A 20,990-nucleotide genomic window follows, 5' to 3' on the forward strand; every position below is an offset into this window, starting at 1 on the left:
TTGCATTAATGTTATTTGCCTAACGGTTAATGTGATCTTTTCGCAAATCTCTTTTTTAAAGGTCTGTAAAATGGGTCCAACACAAGGCTATCTATGGTCTCGGAAGCATGCAACTGCATTTGCAAGATTCTGAAACTGGCAATTGTCAGCGCAATTTTTATAACGTCAATTTTCCGAGTTGCAAAGGTATAATATCCGATAGCGAGCTGGACAAGCAAGTGCCGAGGTTATACAACAGCGGCTCACCCTAGTCTGGTACCAGGCCCAGGATCCAGCGAGGATATGAATTGTGGGCTTCAAATGTAGCAAACTAGACAGTTGATAATTATCACAAGTTCGAACCGATTACATTGAGGTTCACCGTCTGCCGTATCCATTCATGTAGGTCCGGGTACAGTCGGAACCAACATTCCACAGGACCGCCGTCATTTGGCGTCAGCTTTTTTAAGTACATCCTGTAGCTAACCGTTTCTTGCGGATCGTCGTCAGTGCCACTTGAGGTCACATTTTTTAACGTCGTATGCCGCCAGTAAGGACCCAGGAACGTCCGGTAGGGCTCATCACAGGGAGCGGCAATTACACGACCGTTATGGCGCCACATCCATTTGTTGCGATAATCTGTGACCATGTACTTGGGCAAAGAAATGGACACGCTGCATTTAAACATTACACTTTCTCCGACTTTCGTCCACACGTCCTGCATTTTGTCCACGAAAAGGTCACGAGCGCTGCGTAGTCGTGGCAAAATTTTGTAGCGCCGCAGGGTGTCGTGCTGGTCGCGGACAAGATCCTTCAACAACAAACACACCACTTCGCCGCTGGAATGGATGGTTACGTTGGTGATGCGAAAGAAGGCCACGATGCTGCTCTGCGAGAAACTAAAGTTGCCCCAGTTAGACCCACCGGCCCGCAATGGCACGGCGCGACCTTGATCGAAAACGAGGACGCCGTGATGTGTCCAGGATATGATGTTTATTGCGGCGCTTTCCGGGATTTCGCATGTCATTGTGACTTCCGCTCCCAAGCGCGGACGCCGTATTTGCCAGTCCGTTGCCACACTGGCAGGGTTGACTGCCGGGCTGCTTGGAAACTGCAGCTGGATTATGTCGGCTCGCCGGATGCCAACTCCGTCGTCCACTATGCCGTCTACTACATAATGGACATTTAACTTTAATAACAGCAGCACGCTAACCAATATTTACTTAACATAATAATCAGTCAACCACAGAAACTTCTTTATGTACCCAAAAATACTACACCCGTTTAAATTTGGACGCATACAAGCAACGTAAAACAGTTTTTCCCAAAACTTATATAATTTCCAGGAAGCTGTTACCGTGTATAAAACTGATAAACAAATACACACCGCACCCAAAATGCGGGCATCAAACATAAGAAAATTGCCCCCATTTAAGGTAATTTCCACTGCATATGCACATGTAGTATCGTATGTACTATGTACCTGTTTTACAAACTGGTCATTTTTGCCCAAATAAATATGTCAATGAAGCGTGCTGTAGCACTCAACGTTTCTTGATAAGCTGAAAAGACATTCAGAATTTCGTATCCCGCAATAATGGGAGCAACAAATGGCTTTCTGGCAAACGAAAATTTAAAATTAAATACCGGTGTCTGCTGACAAAGTTTAACAAATTTATGAAAGCTGAAGACATTTGGTTACTCTGTACCCAAATGTATCCCCGATCAGCATAGCATAGAAGAAGTGTTTCTGTTATAATAATCATTTTGTTTTTATTACCGAGTTTGTATCCGATATTCGATACTTATTAAAAGTACTGAAACTCTGTACATACTGTTTATCGAGAGCCATGTTTTATGGAATTCGAATGTATTTTATTGAAAGATTTTGCATTCTTGCTATACCGGTACCTAGTAAAGAAAATGAAGTCGGCTAAATAATCTGTTTTGTTATTAAAGTGAACACTGTATCCACCCTTGACACCCTCGTTTTTTATAGGCACCCAGTTTTGCACTCTGTTCATTTTTGACGCCCCATTTTTAGGGATTATTTTTATAAGCTTATTTAACTTATTTTGTACCGTAGTTATCTATTTGATGGCATGCATTATAATGGATAGGAACATATTACGGAGCGTGCATTTCACCGTCACTGTAAATCAGACTTGGGCCAACAGAGTTTTCAACTATCTACCCACCCCACCAAACCGTATAATTCCACCACGCTAACAAATAGTAGACCTTCGCCCACCAACGATAAATGTTTTTACTGTCCACCCACCCTCCCACTGGCTTTAAAAATTTTTAGCCAGCTCTGTTTGGCTCGTTATACACTTCAGCAATACCAGGTACTGCAGAAAGCAAGTAACCAAAAACACATGTACATTTTCATAGGCCATGGTGACTAGAAATGACGCTGATGGTAGGAAATCATCGCTGAGCACGGAAATGATTTTCTCGAATGTCAGCTGACAAAACAGTATTTTTTTAAAGTAGCGTGAAAAGGAAAAAGTGAAACCCTTACAATAAGGACGCACAATTGCAAACGTTTTCTCAAAGGACTGAAAATAAAAGCTTTACCAGGTCACGTTCTTTCATTTTCATTTCTAACGGGCTATCTGTTAATTCTTACGAAGTGTCCTTGGTCCGGGTCGATGGGAAGGACCTTTGCTGACAGTGCATGCTTGTATTTTGTCTGAAGCAGGTCTCAGTAGCGCTAGCAGTACGTCCAATAAAATCTTCTCCAACAGGTGCATCTTCTGTTTGCCACATATGCGCCCAGTATGTCACCTGAATTACAAGTATTGTAATATACCAATTTACACCGGTTGTAAAGGTGAAACACTCTCGCACCATTCGAGGCATGTGTGAAGTGGAATTAACCTTTCACGGTTGCACTGCGGTCGCAGTCCGCTCCCTAGATGAAGACGAGGCACGGTCCGTCTCGCCCATCCGACTTTAAGGAAAGGAAATATTGGTACAGCATTTTCGGGAGATAATGGCAATCCATGAGCGGATCTTGACGGGCGAGGTCCGGACGGTTGTGAAAGTCATCCAGATAGATATGAAATTTATTGCCATTACATCATAATTCAATACACTCGCAGCAGTATACGGTAGGGGTTCGCTAGCGCAGTATCAAGTATGAAATCGCAGTTACTGCCTGTCGGCTTTTGCACTTGAACCGGCTGCACAAGAAGCAGGTCATGCAAAGGATACGATTATCGCAGTGTACTTTAATTTCCAGTTTAATTAAAATTATCTTAATAACTTTGTGACAGGAAACTCAGAATTGTGATGCAAATGTTTTATTAAACCAGTTTCTTATTAAACCGGTTGAAACATCAGGTTCATCAACCGGTCATGTTAGTTCGAATTAAGGCAATCACAGCTTCAGCTGATTTCAAACAGCAGTTGAGTTCATTCCAGCTGATCATGCGACATATTTACTTAGTTGGAGGCAAATGATAGAATGTTGACAATTACTACAGAATGATACTGTAGCCTGTACTTCAGTCGAATCCCTGCCGTGACGACTGCACGTGGCTTGTAATGTAATGGAATTACATTACTGTACTTACTTACAGTACTACATTACATGCCACGTGCACAGCAGGAATTCGACTGAAGTACAGACTACAGTATTATTCTGTAGTAATTCCCACTCCACAAACAACAATACGCACAACAACAATATTTACAGTGTACGTACTAACAGTATTATTCTGTAGTAAATTCCCACTTCGCAAACACCAATATGTATTTAAAATGATTTCATTTCCTAAGTGTACGTACTAACATAAAATGAATATTAAGTGATTTCTCCGTACATCACCTTTCCCTACCCTTTACTCCGCACACAACCTTTAGCACTACTTTTTATTCCGTGCACAACCTTTTTGCGCTACCTTTCATTCGGTAAAGTTGTGTACGGAGTGGTCACCTAATATTACTATTAAACTAATAAAGGCTCTACCAAGGTATATCCCTGCATGCTTAACTCTACTCTGTGGGCTTCTTGGTATTACGTACTTACAGATTATGAACGTACAGATTAGACAAGACAAGACAACTTTATTCCCCCAGATTTCTTCTGGCAGGGGCACACCATGCGTTGTGCCGTATGATTAGGTGTAAAATTATAGCTTTTGCAGAACAAACATCGATGATGTCAAGAAAATAATATCAAACATAACAAGTTAACAATGTAAAACGTAAAACAAAAGGCGATGTAAAACATGATGTACGTAAAACAAAAGGAAGGTGAGTTTGGATTCAACTGCATTTTAGTTGCAGAAAGCTTTACATAGGCAGCAGTAACAATTCGCCGCAAAATACTTTGCGGCTATCTTTCAAGATCTGGTTAAAAAATTGCTTAAACAAAAGAACAGCGTTTTATCGTGCTCCGTCGGCGTGTCCTTTTTTCGTAGTAAGTTTTGCATTGTTTCCACTAGCTCGCCATCCGGTATTGAAAGGTCATGGAAAGCTAGTCGCTCTTTTAGTTTCTCCCTGTGTGGAAAGTATCCCGGACATTCATTCAGTGCATGATACTTGTCTTCCACAACCTCACAGAAGTTACATATCCGCTCCTCTCGTGACAAACCGTTCCATCTTCCTGTCTCCACAGCCAGATAGTGACCGGAAGTCAACATTTTTACCCAGTTTCCGCTTATTATCACAGGCATCGTTTTCAACAAGTCCACTTCTCCGCTTACCGGTAGAAACTGAAATAAAAAATGCAACCTGCTGCTCCTGGCAGCATTATCCTGTACCGACTTAAACAGATTCACCCGGAATGTTTTCTCGAGTCTCGTCATTATATCAACTGAATTCAGCTGTGCCAGCTGATTACGAATATCTTGGACCGTGTTTGTTAGGTTAATTTCGATTTCTTCCGGTAATTCCCTGAGCGCATTTTTTATCCAGCATCTCTTTCTGCTTTTGCCAACCAAAATGCTTTCCTCAAAAGCCGCTCGTAGAAACGTCCCTGAGTTTGCGCGACTGAGCTTTTCGAAAAACCGCATCTGCTGTCGTACTTGTCTGAGACTGAGTGGTAGCAGATTCAAAAGGTACAAAATTGCATCGGTGTTCGTAGTGCTTCTGAGACTGAAAATTCGCTTGGCAAAGTTGATCTGCACTTTGTCAATTTCGCTGTTTTTTCCGCATAATTCCGAGCCATAGGTTAGCACGCTTCCCACGACTGCTTCGAAAATTATTTGTGCAGTCTTCCATGTGAATCCGGTTTTTATCCCTGATACTTTCTGTATTGCCATGTTGTATCCCATTTTTACCCGCTCTGTTAAATGCTTAGCAGACTTCTTAAGATCGCATTGTTCGTTTAACACAAAACCTAGATACCGAAATTCTGGAACCTGTTCTAATTTTCGACCATCGATTTCAATGTGGCAGGAAATTTGTCTTCGAATAGCACCTTTCGCCACCATACAAAACGATTTGGCGTAGCTGATTATCAGCTTGTGTTCTTGTGCAAACTGGCTTAATCGATCTACCGAAATCAACAGTTCCTCTTCGTTTTCGCTTATCAATACGATATCATCGGCAAACTTCAGGAGGTACACAGGGAGATCTCCCAGTGCAATATCTGTTACACGCCCTTCTCTTACATATTTTGTTAAAGGGTCAACGTATAGATCGAACAACATTCCTGATGACGGATAGCCCTGCCTAACACCCTTTTCTAACGGGAAGAATCCTGACGATTCTTTGTTCCATTTTACGCAGTTTTTTGCCGCTCCATACATGTTTTTCAAAAATCTTAACATTTTTAACGAAATTCCTAACTCAGTCAAACGTTCCCATAACTTCTGGTGACAAACTGTGTCAAACGCACTAGAAAAATCGATAAAAGCAAGAAAAATCGGCTTTTTACGAAAAGCGTATTTTTCGCAGATGATGTGCAGTATGTATATTTGGTCAAAAGTGTTCCTGTCTTCTCGAAACCCACCCTGATCATCTTCGATGTGCGCCCACAGTTCGATTCGCTTCGCCAAGATTGATGACAGCAAACGCATGGGCATAGGTTCGACAACTACCGGACGACAATTTTCTGGGCTGTGGGCTTTTCCTGGTTTCGGTACCGGTGTAAGTGTGCCGTTCAACCATTCTTGTGGAATAATGCCAGATTCAAATACGTGATTAAACGTATTTGCTAGGATTTGCAAAAACTGCAGATTTTTACACATTTTTTTGAAAATTTCAGTGCACAACGGAAATGAGCCGCTGCTGCTTGTAGCGGCTACTTTTGCGACTACTCGTTGGATTTCGTTCACAGTTATTTCAGAGTCGAGGACTGGTATCGAAGGGGAAAGGTTAATATGTGGTGTTTTACTTACCGCAGAATCATAGGAAGCCTTTTGTTTAAAATACTCGTATAGATCATTCAGGCTGATAGGAACAACGGAAGTACAACTGTCTTCATTTTTCCTGAAGCTTAACATTTTCGAAAACATTTTTGGGTTCTCGCGCTGTAAATGTTTCACTTTTTCCAAATATATCCGCTCGTAAATGCTGTTGTACTGCAAAACTTTTTTTCGGAACTTCTTCCTGGCCGACCAAAAAACCTCACGTGTTTCTTCAGTGTTATTTGCAGTCATAATTTTCCAGCACTGTATTTTGACGTTCTTAAGCTCAAGAATTTCGTTCTGTAATACCTGGAGTTCTGGTGTAAAGGAATCGAAAGGTATTTTCTGTTTCCGAATGTTCGCCCGCACATATTCGACAACGCTGTTAAACAAGGATATATCGCCATAATTGTTGTGCTGGAAGTTATTACCACTGAATAAAAAGCATAATACACTTTCAATGTTCATCGTTAAAAACGGGTGCATATCACTTTCCTTCTTCTTGGTGTTTTTGATTGACCTCGCGATGTCCATGTTTAACAATATTCTGAGCGGTAAATGATCTGAAAAATCAAGATTTTCTAAGATGTCGAACTCCAAAATCTTTCCTACGCTCTGTTGATAAACTATCAAATAGTCGACGACTGAGTGACCGTTATAATGTATGCAAGTAAATTTTGATGGAAATGATTTTTCAAAGTACTGCAACCCATTAAGCGGTGTCATACCGTTTACACTGCAAAATTCAAAAAGTTTTCTACCTCGAGCTGTCGGTCGAGTAGCCTGTATATCCACGTTCTGTAAATTGACGTATTCGATACTTCCTGATTCATTTTCCCGGTTTACATCCGCTTTCCAAAGCTTTGGCTTTAGATTTGCTATACGTGCATTAAAGTCACCGCATAACAGTACGTAACTTTCAGCCCTTGCGCGCTGAACTATTTCCGTAAGTTTTTCAAAACTTTCATTGTCATCAACGTTGACAACCGAATTGAACGGCGGCAAGTAAACACAGACCACGACAACGTTTTCGTTTGCAGAAACATTTATTTTTACCGCTAAAATATCACCATAAGATTCTTGCTCGTAGACAATACAGGACCTGAATTCACTTTTAACATACACTGCGATTCCTCCCCCGGCAAAATTCGTTCGCACTTTGGACACCGTCTGATAGCCGGATACTTGCTTTATTTCGTGTTCGTTTTTTAGATGTGTTTCAACAAGTACAACCACATCGTGTTTTTTGATGAATTCACTGAAGTCGTTTTCGAACAAAGCGAACGTTCTTTTTAATCCGTTAACGTTCAGATAGACTATCGATAACTGCGTGTGCAAGTTCCTGGTTGCACGTGTACCACTGATATTACCGCTCTCTTCCGTTGACCAATTGAGTAGCCCGACAGATCGTTCGGTACTACGATTACGTTCCGTTGACACATTTGGTAGCCCGACAAATTTTTCGTTAATATCGCACTGCTCCGTTAAGCTCAGCCGATCGTTAATTTGAAATTCCGATTGACGCCATCTGTATTCAGCTTTAGTATCTGTAGTACAAAACGATCCCGATTGACGCTCAAATAGTTCAGCTTGTGGAGTAACGGCACACTGTCTACAGTTATCTGTAAGACTTGCACACGAGTTATTTCGTTCTCTATCTAACAGCGTGGCTCTTCTTACCGTATATTTTTCGATTTCGTAAAATTTTGTTGTGCTATATTCTGTTTGGTTTTCAAGTGTCCGGCTATCAACCCGGATACCATTGCTCTCGATTATTTGCGAGGCCCAATAACCTGACCTACAGAGAATTCTCTTCCAGGACTGTACATGCGCACTTCTTTCAAGACTGTAACCAGCATCCCTTTTTATAAAAGAACTTGCCGCCTTTTCATACAAATAATATGTATTCGGGTTATTCGTTTTCGAAGCTAGTTTTTTTGAAACGTACGGGATTTTAGAATTTTACTGACCTTCGCTCTGGTATCGTGAGATTATGAAGTATCAATGTGCAAAATGGGCAAAATGCAGCCGTAGCACTACCAGTGGCTGTAGCATTGCCCCAGTAGCAGTACCCATCCCGTGGTCCGTCTACGAGACGGCTGTGCTATAGCCATTTGTATTGCACTGCCGTATTTTGCCCAAATTATCCAATATTTTGGGTAAAATGCGGCAAATTGGGCATTTATCTATGTTTTTAGAAAATGCCCATTTTATAATATGAACGTAATACTGACCTTTCGCCAATTCCACGATACAAATGCCTGGGAATTCCGTTGATTCTCCAAAGCCAGTCGTCGCCATATTGTGATTCTTGGCAGTCTTGCCCTTGCCACTGAGATTCTCGCTGATCATCTCCGTTTTTGCACGGCGCATGCCAGAGACTAATAAAGGTGACGTTGTGCGGTCTTAGTTCAATGGATCACACTGAAACAAATAATTACCGGATTGGTTGGCTCTTAATTAACAGTTTCAAAGAGTGCAGATAGCGGCATAACAAAAGTATGTAGTTTTTCTCTAGTATTTTATGTTTTCGCACAAAAAGCAAGACAAATAAACCGCATACTGCTGCTTTTCCGATTCCGTAGACCGGTGTGAAAAGATAACCACCGCCCCCGGAAGACGACACGTTGATGATTAATCCGGTTTTCTGCTGTGTCATGATGCGAGCGGCTTTAACGGCGCAAATGTAATGATTCCCGTACAGAAAGCAACAATATAATATTAGGTGATTTTAATAATATTGCCATTGTGAATGGATATTGTCAGCTGCTCGGATGCAAACATTTTATAATTTTATGCCTCCAGAACGTTTGCGCGTGTATGTCGTGTCAAATAATACAACTGATTTGCTTTTTATTCAGGAAATAGCCAATTAACGTGACAATGAGCCAGCGCTGATAGACGACTTTACGCAGTGTATATGCCACATAGTCTGTTAATACGAACACTTGTACTGACTTCGCAACATACTGATTACGGTTAATCAAGTCAAAACGAAAACTGTTTAGTATACTGTAGAGTACTTAGCACGAGACATGGTAACTCGTTTCATGCTCTTTATTACCATAATCCCACCCCGTTAACGGTTTCTCACACTCGTCCCGATATCTCTCAGAAAGGTTTTCCGCAGTTTTCCGGCAATTCTGGCGCTCCGGAATACGCATTGCTCACCAGAATGTCCAGGCGTCCCTGCTCCTTTACAATTTGTTGAAAGACCGCATAATTTTTCTCGTGCCGATTAGGATCGCACAGGACGTGGATGTACTGGCCACCGCGACGCTGCACTTCGTCGGCGGTATGCTGCTGACATCCTGGGCCGGCTGCTGCATGAGATGGCTTCAGGTTCTTCCTGCAAATCACTATTCTTGTTGAAGAACTAACCAAAATATGTCGCGTACCATGTCCAGTTTTGAATTTCAGTCCGATATTATTCGGTCGTTTAACGGTGAATGTACTTGTACACTACGCACCTGTAATGTACACAATCAGCACCACTCGTCGCAGTTGTAGAGCGACACCTTTCCCGATTCCCCGCGATGCGCCCGTAACAAGGACTACTTTTCCGCTGAGCGACATGGTCAAACAGCTCAAACTTGTACAACTTTAGTAAAGGAATGGAAGACAGAGACGATTTTTGTGATTTACGCCGAATAAAAGATAAACTTGCCTCATTTTTTGAAGCGTATATATACCGATATGTACCAGTAGCCAGTAGCTACCAATTATGTATCAGGCGCGTTGGATGTTGTGATTTTATATTGTCCTCCATCATATTCTATGTACAGAGTATATCTACCGCATACAAAATTGATATTACTCGGTTTCTGGAGCCTGCGGCACTGTTAAGTAAGCAAAGAGAAATTGCTGCGTTAACTATATGCCAGCAGACGGTGCAAGATGCTTTATGGTGGGTGTACCGGGACTTTTGTTCGGCATCGCGGCTTGGCATCTTTCGCAGTAGTATGGTGCAGTTTTCCGGTGCATTCATCACTAATAAAAAACCCGCGGACCCACTTATATAATAATGTACACAATCGAATTCTTGTGGTGGTGTACGCTCATACACTCGTTGAGGAGAGTAATAGAACATAATAATTCGTAAACACCAGTTTAATTTAATTAATTAACGGGAAGCTGCCTCCCGCGGCATTGGCAATGGCATTGCGGTTGCAAGCCAGCAAAAAATTCTATATGAAGTAACAGACTTCTACTCCACCAAGGAGACATCCAAACTAGGTCCGTATTGCTTAATTACGTCGATGAAAATGACGAATCGAAAGATTTTGGCATTTGCATTCGAAGTATTGAATATCAATACACCCGTGCCTACCCAAAAATATCCTGCACGTTTCAGCTATAAAATTAATTATTTACATCCACAGGTGCGTTAGTTTATGTACTGTAGTTCTGTATATTATATACTATAATCTACGTGTATTCGTATCGGATCTGTGATCTAGCTGTAGACCGACTACCCAGTAATTAGACGGTAGTCATCGGCATGATAATTAAGCCTTTTATTGCAGATAACGAACTCATAAAGTCGGACACAGGTGATTCCGGCAAAGCGCATGATTTAAAAGACATTCAATTTTAAATAAACAAATATATATCCTAGTGAATAAATAGGTACAGTAAATAAATAGATAGATGTAGGACTAGTAAATGTAGCAAATAGTGTGACGAGTTTGACGCTCAGTGTGGCGAGTTGGTAAACCATAAAACCAGATAACATAATGAGTTTTTGAAAATTTTATTGTTGAAACAAATTTTATTGTTGAAACAAATTTTATTGTTGAAACAAACTGGTTTCGGCTACCGTGGCTTTCACCTTCATTGGAATATGGTGGATGTCCACCGCAGTTTGTATGACCAGGGGCGACCATTCGGCATTTGTATCCCCGGGATCGCTTTCCGAGTCGGCAAACTGGATGACACTCTCAGCGGCACAGCTGACGCCTGGGCCAACGGACCCGCCTTCCGTCTCCGTTTCAATCGTGTCATTTTTATTGGCACAAAAGGTGATACCGCCGCTAACCGAACCATTATCATCGCCATTCGCCGCTTCAGATCCGTGTAATATGATAATAGTCTCGTTGTCAGGAAATAAGAGCGGGCCATCATGCAGAGTTTCGCTGTTGCCCATAGTGGGCGCTGTCCGTTCCGCTTCCAGTTCCGGTTGCGCCGCAACTCCGTTCTGGTTGCTAGTGCTAGCGTGATCCAGCGCCGGTTTTCTCAAAATAACAAACGTGGTATTCTTCCAGCATAGCACTATGGGTGTCTCACTCGTTGAACAGGCAGTAAAAAGGTTTCTCAGTTCATCGGGCAGCTTTTCGCTATACACCACTATTGCATTAACCTTCAAATCCTGAAGGTCTTTTGTCAGTCTTTGTACAGCATATAAATAGGACGTTCCGTGTCCAGTCAATTTGCAGCTAGTTGTCCGGCGGCGATGCACCTTATATAAGTAATTACAATCCGGACAGCCGTTTTTGTTTTTTATGACCACTTCGGGAAGGAATTCTTTCGTGCCAAACTCGCGAGAGCAGTCATAAAGAAACCCTGCTCCTTCACCAATGGCCGATACATGGACACATTCGAAGGATGTCATTAAGGATAGAGCAACCCAGTGCTCCTTTATAATCCGGTCACGGCTACAGTACTTGATCCCACCGGCAATTATTACAGCTATACGCCGATCTTTTTTCTTTACAAGCCAGTCAATAACTGGAACCCCAGAAGGCTGACCTTCGTCCTGGGAGGAAGGAAATTTAGACCTGAACCGTCTTGCTCTTAACCACATCCGTCTACGTCTGTCCGTCAGCTTTACTGCAGTCACTACGACGCAGATAATCAGAAGGGCAAACAATATGCCGCTAACAATTTTCAGAGCAAGAATCACTGCACTGAGAATATTTTGAGATGGATCAGGGTCCGGTACGTCATCGTTTTCCGCATCACTGGTGCTATTTAATTTGTCGAGCAACAGATTATCCATTAAAGACTGATTAACTGATTGCAACTGATTGACTGATTTTGCAACTGATGGCAACTGATTGTAGAGTGGATCATTGTCGGTGCCCTCATTGCACAAAATAGGGCCAAGTGAAACCAGTGTGAGCGCAGGCGTACATGCGTACACCCTCGCTTTGGCAGTCTGTTGTGTTTTGTTGCACGCCCGCCTACGTGTGGCGAAAGCATGGTGTTCTGCGCGCACCCGCATCATGTGGCGGCTACGTGCGCATTTTTCACGCTTGCTGCAGTCAGCAATGCGGAGTTGTCCACGAGGAAATTCTATCGAATTTAGTCTGGTCTATAAAGTTCTAGCAATCACGCCGTTTCTCGCTTTCCATAGCGTAGGCGCTGTATAGCATTGCCAGATCTGTTTGGCAGGCAGAATTCCGTCAATTCTGTTCCTGCGCGTGAACCTTCATCAGGTCCACGCTCATATGGTAGCAAGAGTCGTGTTCTCCAGGATAATCCCTGAGTTTTTTCCGTCCATCTGACGAGGAGTGGAGGATTTCTCCCGCGAGAAAGGGCTCGCGTACGGTTTGGTGGCGAAGGGAGCGTTTGGATCCACTCAGCAGACTTGAAAACGGTGCATCTCTACTGCGTAGAGTGCACTGTATCAGTCTGACGCGACCAAGGTTACTGCCGTAGCTTTGGTTGGAGGGGCACAAGCGCCGAGAAAGATCGCCACAAGAGGCAGAAGCCCGAAGGGGGGCACGAGTGGGCAAGCCACTTTTGGACTGCGGGTGTGGAGTTCAGGTTCGTCTCTACTGCGTAGAACGAACACATCATACGCGCTCCCCCAAAAGGGTGGTCGAGCGCCCCTGTCGTCGCCAACGTCAAGGCACGACAGAAGACCCGCAGCCAGCAAGTCTTTTGGTCGACGCACCGCTGCGTCCTGCTGACACGAAGCAGAAGGGGTTATCGGCTGGCCCAGGAGAAGTCAGCTTAATCGCTGGAGGATTGGAGGATTCGCGGAAGGACGCGTTGGATCGATTCTGGATTCTGGAAATCGATAAAGGTCAGATTTCCGTTATTAATTTTAGAATTGGCTGATAAGTAGAATTTTCAATTTTCATTGGTCGGTTCTGAGCTGAGCAGAAAAGTAGGCAGTACTTTTGCGCACGGCGCGCTAGTGAAAATTTTCGATTTTGGTCGTGACGTCACTCTGCCTTATAAACTGAAAAACAACTTACCTGATTGGTCGATTATTCGCACTGTGATTGGCGCAGCAGCGTAGCTAAAGTTAGCTAAGAAATCAGCCAACTAGAAGCTGAGATTTCGTAAGGAGGCGGAGTTTTTGCGCACGGCACTCAAGATTGTGACGTAGCTAGCTAAGAAAATTTTCTGAACCAACCGATGAGAAGTTGACCTTTACCGAAAAATTGACGAGATTGATGACCTTTAATATAAGTGCCTAAGCTGAAGAAATAACGTTTGTTCTGAGGAAATCTAAGTTGATTTCTTAAATAAAATCCAAAAATATTCTCAGGTTAGACGTTTCTGACTAAAGTTGTCAGTGACCTTTATAAGGAAAAAGTTCTGAAAGAAAAAGTGACCTTTAACGCGACGGAGTAAGCTATTAAGCTGAAACAGTGGGAAATTAATCTCATTTTACTAAAGGAAGTGTCCTTTAAAAGGGATTCAGTCAAATTTTTTCAAAGAAATAGTGACCTTTAGAAGGGACTTAGCACTTTTTTGAGGCAGAGTGACCTTTAGTAAAATTGAGCTGATACAAAAGAAGGTGACCTTTAGGGAAGCGCTTGTTTCTGTTTACGTGTAAAGGGGCTTACGTAGCTTAAACTAACACACGTGTCAGAAACATTATTAGCATCGTCCAAGTTATCCGATCATCAACTCAAGTCAAGACAAAGATATGGATCAAGACGGAGACGGTAATGAACCGATCTCATCAGGGTCCCAAGGAAAACGGTCAAGGGACACGGAAAACCCGTATGAAGTGAAAAGGCAGCCGTACACGGCCGGTTGCTCACGAAAGGGCAACTCGAGCTCAGAAGACCTTTGGGAGGAAGGACACCAGAGGCTCAGAGGCCACATACCAAACGGCCCTGAGGGAAACTCAGAATGAGAGCTCGAGCGATGAAGTGGAGAGAACTCCGGGCGACATGCCGGAGATAACACGGTAGACTCAGCAAAGGTCACCGATGTGAGAATGGTCACAGATGGAGAGAACAAAGATGACCTGAAGGCCGAGACCGGAGGAATGGCACGGTCGGCCGAAAAGGTCAAGGAGGATCAAACTGAGAAGGGAAATACCGAAGTCAGCCAAAAGGTCACCGAAGGTGGTGGCGCCGTCAGCAGCGACATGCTGATTGACGAAGGAAAGGTCAAACAGGATGACCTTTCGGATAACTCACTGTTCCTACAAGAACAGCTGGAAGAGAATGGTAACAGCCCCATGTCAAGTGACAAGTTCTACACTGATGACGAGGACGAAACGACGATACGAACATCTTTCCATACGGCCTTGAAAGAAGCCAGTATAACAAAAGAGATGTTCGAAACGACCGCTCAAGACAGGCTAGAAGAGACCTTCGAAGGGACGGCGTCAGGAAAGGCCGACGACCGGGACCAAAGGTCACCATCACCAAAAACATCGGTACTAAACGGATTAAAGCAACGAGTAAAGGAGCTTGAACGACTACTCGACGAGAAAGAAGAACAAGCGTTTGCCGCGATACGAGATCAACGTAACAAAACCTTTGAGGCGGAGGCCAGATTGAGTGTGACGGAGGACGAAGTGCAACACTGGAAGGTCAAATTTGAAGTCCAGAAGCAAGCCGCAGAAGATCTTAAGAAAATGGTTGAAGATCGAGACACGAGAGGAACACTCACCGACGAAGACAATGATTTGTCCGAGGAGGTAGCTGAAAGGTCACGAGAGATAGCAGAATTGAAAAGGGAGCGTGACCTTTTGCAGTTAAAGGTCAAGGAAGTTGAGAAGAAACGTGATGAATCCTTGTCGAATGCGACAAAATTCACAGGAAAGATCACTAGCCTTACAGCAGACAACTCCAAGTTGAAAGACGAGCTCAAATCACTTGAAGAAAATAATAAAACGCTCCAAACAGAATTACAAGACACGAGAAAGAAGCGACACGAAGCAGAGAGCCAACGAGAGCATGTAGCGAAGGAACTGCTCGAACTGGCAGAAAAAACGAAAACCGAATTCAAACGACTCAATGATGAAGTCGAGAACCAAAAGAAAGAAGCAAAGAAGTGGCTGAAACAAGCACAACTTTGTGACGAACGGGTCACTGTGCTAGAGGTCGCAAATGGAGAAGGGCGAAAAGAAAACGAAAAACAAAAAGCAGAGATCATAAAACTCAGCGATGAACTCGTGGAATTGGCCACTATAGTTATGGAAAAGGATGATAAAATCAAGGAGCTTGAAAAAGTCAAAGAGGAGTGCGAAGCGAGAGAAAGGACCCTCGCAGATAGAGCGGATCGTATCACACGGTTGGAAGCAGAAGCTGAGATCCTAAAAGCAGCAAAAATGGATCTCGATAAGACTCTCGATAACCGAGCAAGTACAATCCTCGAGCAAATGAGAAAGGTCACCGAAGCAAACAACGATTATGAGAAGCTCAGGAAAGACGCAAACGAAACCGTAAAGCAGCTGCAGCAGACAGTCAAACAAAGAGAGGAAGAAATTAAAACTTTAAAACGGTCGGCAAAACAAAAGGAAGGAGAGGCAAAACAGCCGGAACGGATCGAATCTCCACCCCCCGGATATGGCGAAGTCCACACCGTCGAAGGTAGCTTTCATTTCCAAGCTCCCTTAAAGACGGGGACTGGCCGAAGCGACGGCCGTGATGAAGATAAGGTCAAAGCTGAAAAGGTCACCGACGATACTGAGTTGGCGAAGGGGCACTCAGGACCGATCGGTGGGGTCAATCCTCGGCAACAAGAAACAGGACCGAGGGAAACAATCGTCTACAAATCTGACCATCAGCCAGACAATCATGAAGATCCACGAGTTCGCCAAAACGAGCAGGAAAGGGTAGCTCGTGAAGAGGAAAGGCGAGAAAGAGAACACCGCGCGGAATACCACGCTGAAGCACAGCGACTCCGTCGCGAAGAAAGGGAATTCAGAGGGATCATGAGAGCCATGTCCCGGAAATCCGCACTGATTGACTTCAATGGCAACCGAGAAGCCTTACTCGGTTGGATCCGTCAGGTCAAGGAGACTCAGAAGACGTATGACCTTTCTGATGCAGCAATGATGCTGGAAGTCGCCAACGCAGTCAAAGGGACGCGAAGGCTTGGTTTGATGCGGAAAGAGAAATCGACGATGAGGAAGAGGCAGACGAACTAACCGTCGACGAATGGATGACAAAGTTCAAAGAACATTTTGGCGATCGTGACGAAGGGGTCAACGCCTTAAGGGAAGCTATGACAAGAAAGTTTGAGACCGGCAAGGAAACGCTTGATCAATTTTATCAAGCGATCATGCGCTTCAAATCGAAACGGGTCATCACAGAAAAGCAGGCCATCGGATTCCTCATCCAAGGATGTAAAAACGACAGTGACCTTTATAAGGCACTTCGAGCACAAAAATTCCATAACCCCACGGACATCAAGGAATTCTTCCGCACATGGTCGACTGGCGAAGAAAAGTATAAGGTCACGAAAGGCAACCGGGTCCAAGACGATTGCGTGATCATCCGATCGGGCCAGATCGAAGAAGTCGCGAATGGGCGACAGAACCAGTCGTGCTCGGCGCAGGCGCCAGGATACAATACAGAATTCCCGCCGTTAGGCACTCAAGAGATGACCTTTGGCAACGGTCGAAATGAAGGTCAGGTATCATACGCGACGATCGCGGCGATCCAAACGGCCGTCCAAGAAGTAACCAAGCCTGCGATCGCGGCGATCCAAGCATCAGCTCAGCAAGCAGCAAGGCCGAAACAGAACCCACAAGGAAACGTGCAAAGAAATGCCCTGAATGGAGGGCTCGGTGGCCAAGGAATGGTTCAGGCGAACCCGGGCTTTGCTGGCCAGGGATTCAACGGTGGCGGAGGAAATCAAGGAAACTTCCGACCGAACCGTGGACAAGGAAATCAAGGACCACGATACGGGTCGCGAGTAGAGCGCCTGTTCACCATGATCGACGGATGGGTGGCCAATAACGCGCTGACATGCCAGAACTGCATGTACGGCAACCACTACACACAAGCGTGTTCGTTCGTGGGAACACCGTGGAATCAGAACCCCAACCGGGTCGTGTATGAAGAATGGCTGATGCTGCGTAATAATCATGGCGGATGGCGCAACGCAATGGCAAATGGTTATGTGCCACAATCACGCCAAGGCGGACGGTATGCTGGTCAAGGTGGCCAAGGGAACTTTGCCGGTCAAGGTGGCCAGGGCAATTTTGGAAACCAAGGTGGCGGCCAGGGCAACTTCGCCGGTCAAGGTGGCCAGGGCGGAGGATACGGTCAGAACGGCCCAGTCCGAGGAGGCTTCAGAGGAAGGGGCAGAGGCTTCGGCCGCGGAGGTAACCGTGGTTACGGCTTTGCCGGCCCGGGCCAAGGAGGCGGTAACGGAAACTTTGGTGGTCAAGGTGGCCAGTGGAACAACGGAGGCGGTCAAGGTGGCCAGAACTACGGTGGTCAAGGTGGCCAGAATTTCGGAGGTCAAGGTGGCCAGGATTACGGCGGAGGCCAAGGTGGCCAATGGAATGGCGGAGGCCAAGGAAACTTTGGCGGTCAAGGTGGCCAATGGAATGGCGGTGGTCAAGGTGGCTACCAGCAGCAAGGAGGCTTCGGCGGGCAGCAGGGCGGCTTCGCCGGTGGAGGCCAGAACGGTTTTGGTCAGCAAGGCGGAGGATTTAACTTCGCCCCGGCGAATGGTGCCGGCCAGGCGCAAGGTGCGCCGCAGCAGGGCTTGAATCAGGGAAACGCCCAAGGTCAGTAGGCGCCGGTGAGCCTACTGATCGTCCGGAACCGAAACCACCGGATATAGAGGAGCAAGGTGCTCCGCTGCAGGCAAGGACCGCAGCGAGAAAGGGATGCTGCGAAAGTAACGCAAAGACCCGGAAAAGAAATCCGAGGATTCGAGAAAGTAACTCGAAATCGAGCGAAGGGGCTCGTAAAGGTCAAGAGAAGGGTGTTAAAAGATTGCCGCAAGGACGGAAGAATTTGACCGAAAGGTCACCGCAGAAAGTAACTGCGGGGAGTCAAGAAAGTAACTTGACTCAGCCGGGGCCGACCGAAAGGTCACCGCAGAAAGTAACTGCGGGAACAGGGTTGACGGAAGGGCCTCAACTCTGCATCCGGGACAGCAGAAAGTAACTGCAAATCAAGAAAGTCACGAAAGTAACGTGACGCTGCAAGGACAGCAGACCCAAAGGTCACCGCAGAAAGTAACTGCGAGCAAAGGTCACGAAAGTAACGTGACGCTGCAAGGACAGCAGACCCAAAGGTCACCGCGGAAAGCAACCGCGAGGAAGAGTGAAGCTACTCTGCGAAAGACGCAAGCGGAAATCTCAAGCGAAGAGGATGATGAAACAATGACCGTAACCGTAAACGAACGCATTCCGGATAGACCAAATTCCTTGAGCAGATGGCAAAGTATTTCAAGCAAGAGCTGCCGAGGAAGATCTGAAGGGCCGTGACTGCGCAAGGAGCGCAAGAGACCGAAAGGTCACCTCAAGCGGAGTTGAAGAAGTGAAGGTCACGAGATTGCCAGTGCAGCAGACTCAAGAGTCACTGAAAGAGAAAGGTCACGGTGAAGTCGCCGATGAACCGAAAGGTCAAGAAAGTAACTTGACTCTGCGAATGGCGCAGCAAACAGTGAAACAGAGCGAAGGGCACAGCAAGTCTCAGATGACTCTCTCGATGAGGCAAACACTCTACAACAGAAGAATGGTGGCAAAAGTCGCTTACAGGCCGAATGGACGGCACGGTATGTGAAACCAGTTTCTCCGCCACAAAGGTCACCGCAAGATGTGAGAATCTCAGAGAGCTTACTGGGAAGAAAGAGACAAGACGGCGGATGAGAAAGCATCTCCAGAAACGGTGAAAGCTTCACAACCGAAAGTACAAAAGTACTGGAAGAAAGTGTGCGACGAAAATAACCGTCAGTTTCGAGTTGAGAGGGTGAACTACCGCCTCAGTATGGCGAGAAAGTACTACAAAGGTCACTAAATGGTGGATTTTCATGTCAAGACCAGAAAAGGTCACCGGACTGTGCGCAAACTCCGCAAGGAGAAGTCATACGACATGACAGAAGCAATCCGGAATGACAACGAAAGGTCACCGCCAAGAACTGACGGTTGTCATCTCAAATCGATCCACTCACGAATAACGAAATTGCGAAAAGAATTACGGAATGGATGAAAGAAAACGACCATAAGATGGTTGTGTACGAAAGGTCACCAGAGAAAAGAGTGAAGATGACGAGATGACCTTTGCGGATGAAATTACAAGAGATAATGGCAAAGTTGCAGAGAAAAACCGTCCAAAGATGTGCGCAATGAAAGGTCACAATACGAAGTTATTACGCAAGAGATAATGGCAAAGTTGCAAGAAAAACCGTCCAAAGATGTGCGCAATGAAAGGTCACAATACGAAGTTATTGCGCAAGTGATAAAAGGTCACGAGAACGCACAAGAGAAGGGTTTAATGTGCGAAGTGGCGAAGGTCACGGGTAAAGAAAACGCTGCGAAGGAGCAGGCGAATGTTTTACCGAAATCAAAACGGATCGAAAAGTTCTCAGACGTGCGATCCGACGTACCGAAACGGATAGAGAGCAAGCATGCTGCACCAATCCCAGTCAAGTGTCGAATAAGAGTCTTGAAACTCGAAGACGGTAATTTACCGAAACGAATAGAAGCTTACACCCACGAAGTCAAAATCGGAAATAAAAAGGTCATGGCAATGCTTGACACGGGCGCCGAGACGTCTTTGATTTGTCAACAGTTCTGTGAGAGAAACGGCCTCCAGACTGTCAGACTTCCACCGAAAAAGAAGGTGATGATCAAAGGGATCAGTGGAACGTCAGGCTTTGAAGTAACGCACTACTGCGTAGCACCAGTGACCTTAAGAAGGAAAACGAGTCAACACTCGTTCTACGTCAGACCAGCGTCAGACGACGTCCAAGTCCTACTGGGATTCGACTTCCTCGCAAAAGAAATTCGTCCTGATAGACGGACAGGACGAGGAAGAAAGGGAAACTGAAGCTGAAGACGATGAGCCGAAATCATCCGCAAAAGTTAATGCAGGAAAGGTCACCGAACTTCAACCAAGAAGTAATTAAGAACGGCTATCCCAGTACCAGAGGCACAGGGATCGAAGGAAAATAAGCAAAATGAGAATGGTGAAAATCTAATCCCAGTACCAGAACAGGGATTAGAAAATGCTGAAAAAAGCAAAGGTCACCGAAGTCTAAAGGAAATCAAAGGTCACCAACGATGAAACAAATCAAGATAATGCAAGCAGAAGCACTGATTGCAAAGAAACAGTCGCTAGTGCCAGGAATGGAGAATGGCTACTCCCAGTACCAGAGGCACTGGGCACGAGAATGGTTGGGCCCAGGACAGAGCCAGGACTGATGAACAGCGACGAAAGAGCACTATTCTCGGAAATACGAGATCAAGCCATAAAGCAACTGGAT

General features: G+C 45.1%; 3 protein-coding genes across 4 annotated transcripts; 1 reads left to right on the forward strand and 2 right to left on the reverse strand.

Moving 5' to 3' along the window:
- Nucleotides 1-68: 68 nt before the first annotated feature.
- Nucleotides 69-3,372, reverse strand: LOC129600398 (uncharacterized). 2 transcript variants are annotated; one of them, XM_055498892.1, is made up of 3 exons: nucleotides 2,863-3,372; nucleotides 2,612-2,769; nucleotides 69-1,149 (listed from the first exon to the last, which is right to left on the reverse strand). In XM_055498892.1, the coding sequence occupies exons 2-3, from the start codon at nucleotides 2,733-2,735 to the stop codon at nucleotides 329-331; spliced, it is 945 nt and encodes a 314-aa protein (XP_055354867.1). In that variant the 5' UTR covers nucleotides 2,736-2,769; nucleotides 2,863-3,372; the 3' UTR covers nucleotides 69-328. The 2 variants fall into 2 exon arrangements, with proteins under 2 accessions (XP_055354867.1, XP_055354866.1); XM_055498891.1 differs by having other exon boundaries at nucleotides 2,833-3,371.
- A 5,375-nt stretch (nucleotides 3,373-8,747) lies between these two features.
- LOC129600403 (dehydrogenase/reductase SDR family member 1-like) lies at nucleotides 8,748-10,003 on the reverse strand. Its single transcript, XM_055498895.1, has 4 exons — nucleotides 9,812-10,003; nucleotides 9,481-9,664; nucleotides 8,905-9,043; nucleotides 8,748-8,765 (listed from the first exon to the last, which is right to left on the reverse strand). Exons 1-4 carry the CDS (start codon nucleotides 9,915-9,917, stop codon nucleotides 8,748-8,750), a joined length of 447 nt encoding a protein of 148 aa, XP_055354870.1. The 5' UTR covers nucleotides 9,918-10,003.
- Nucleotides 10,004-14,523: 4,520 nt separating this feature from the next.
- Nucleotides 14,524-16,689, forward strand: LOC129600404 (golgin subfamily A member 6-like protein 22). The gene has a single exon (XM_055498896.1). The coding sequence runs from the start codon at nucleotides 14,524-14,526 to the stop codon at nucleotides 16,687-16,689; it is 2,166 nt and encodes a 721-aa protein (XP_055354871.1).
- Nucleotides 16,690-20,990: the final 4,301 nt, after the last annotated feature.

This window comes from Paramacrobiotus metropolitanus, unplaced genomic scaffold (assembly GCF_019649055.1).
Source record: "Paramacrobiotus metropolitanus isolate TYO unplaced genomic scaffold, Prichtersi_v1.0 Parri_scaffold0000175, whole genome shotgun sequence".
In the NCBI taxonomy this organism is placed as follows: Eukaryota; Metazoa; Tardigrada; class Eutardigrada; order Parachela; family Macrobiotidae; genus Paramacrobiotus; species Paramacrobiotus metropolitanus.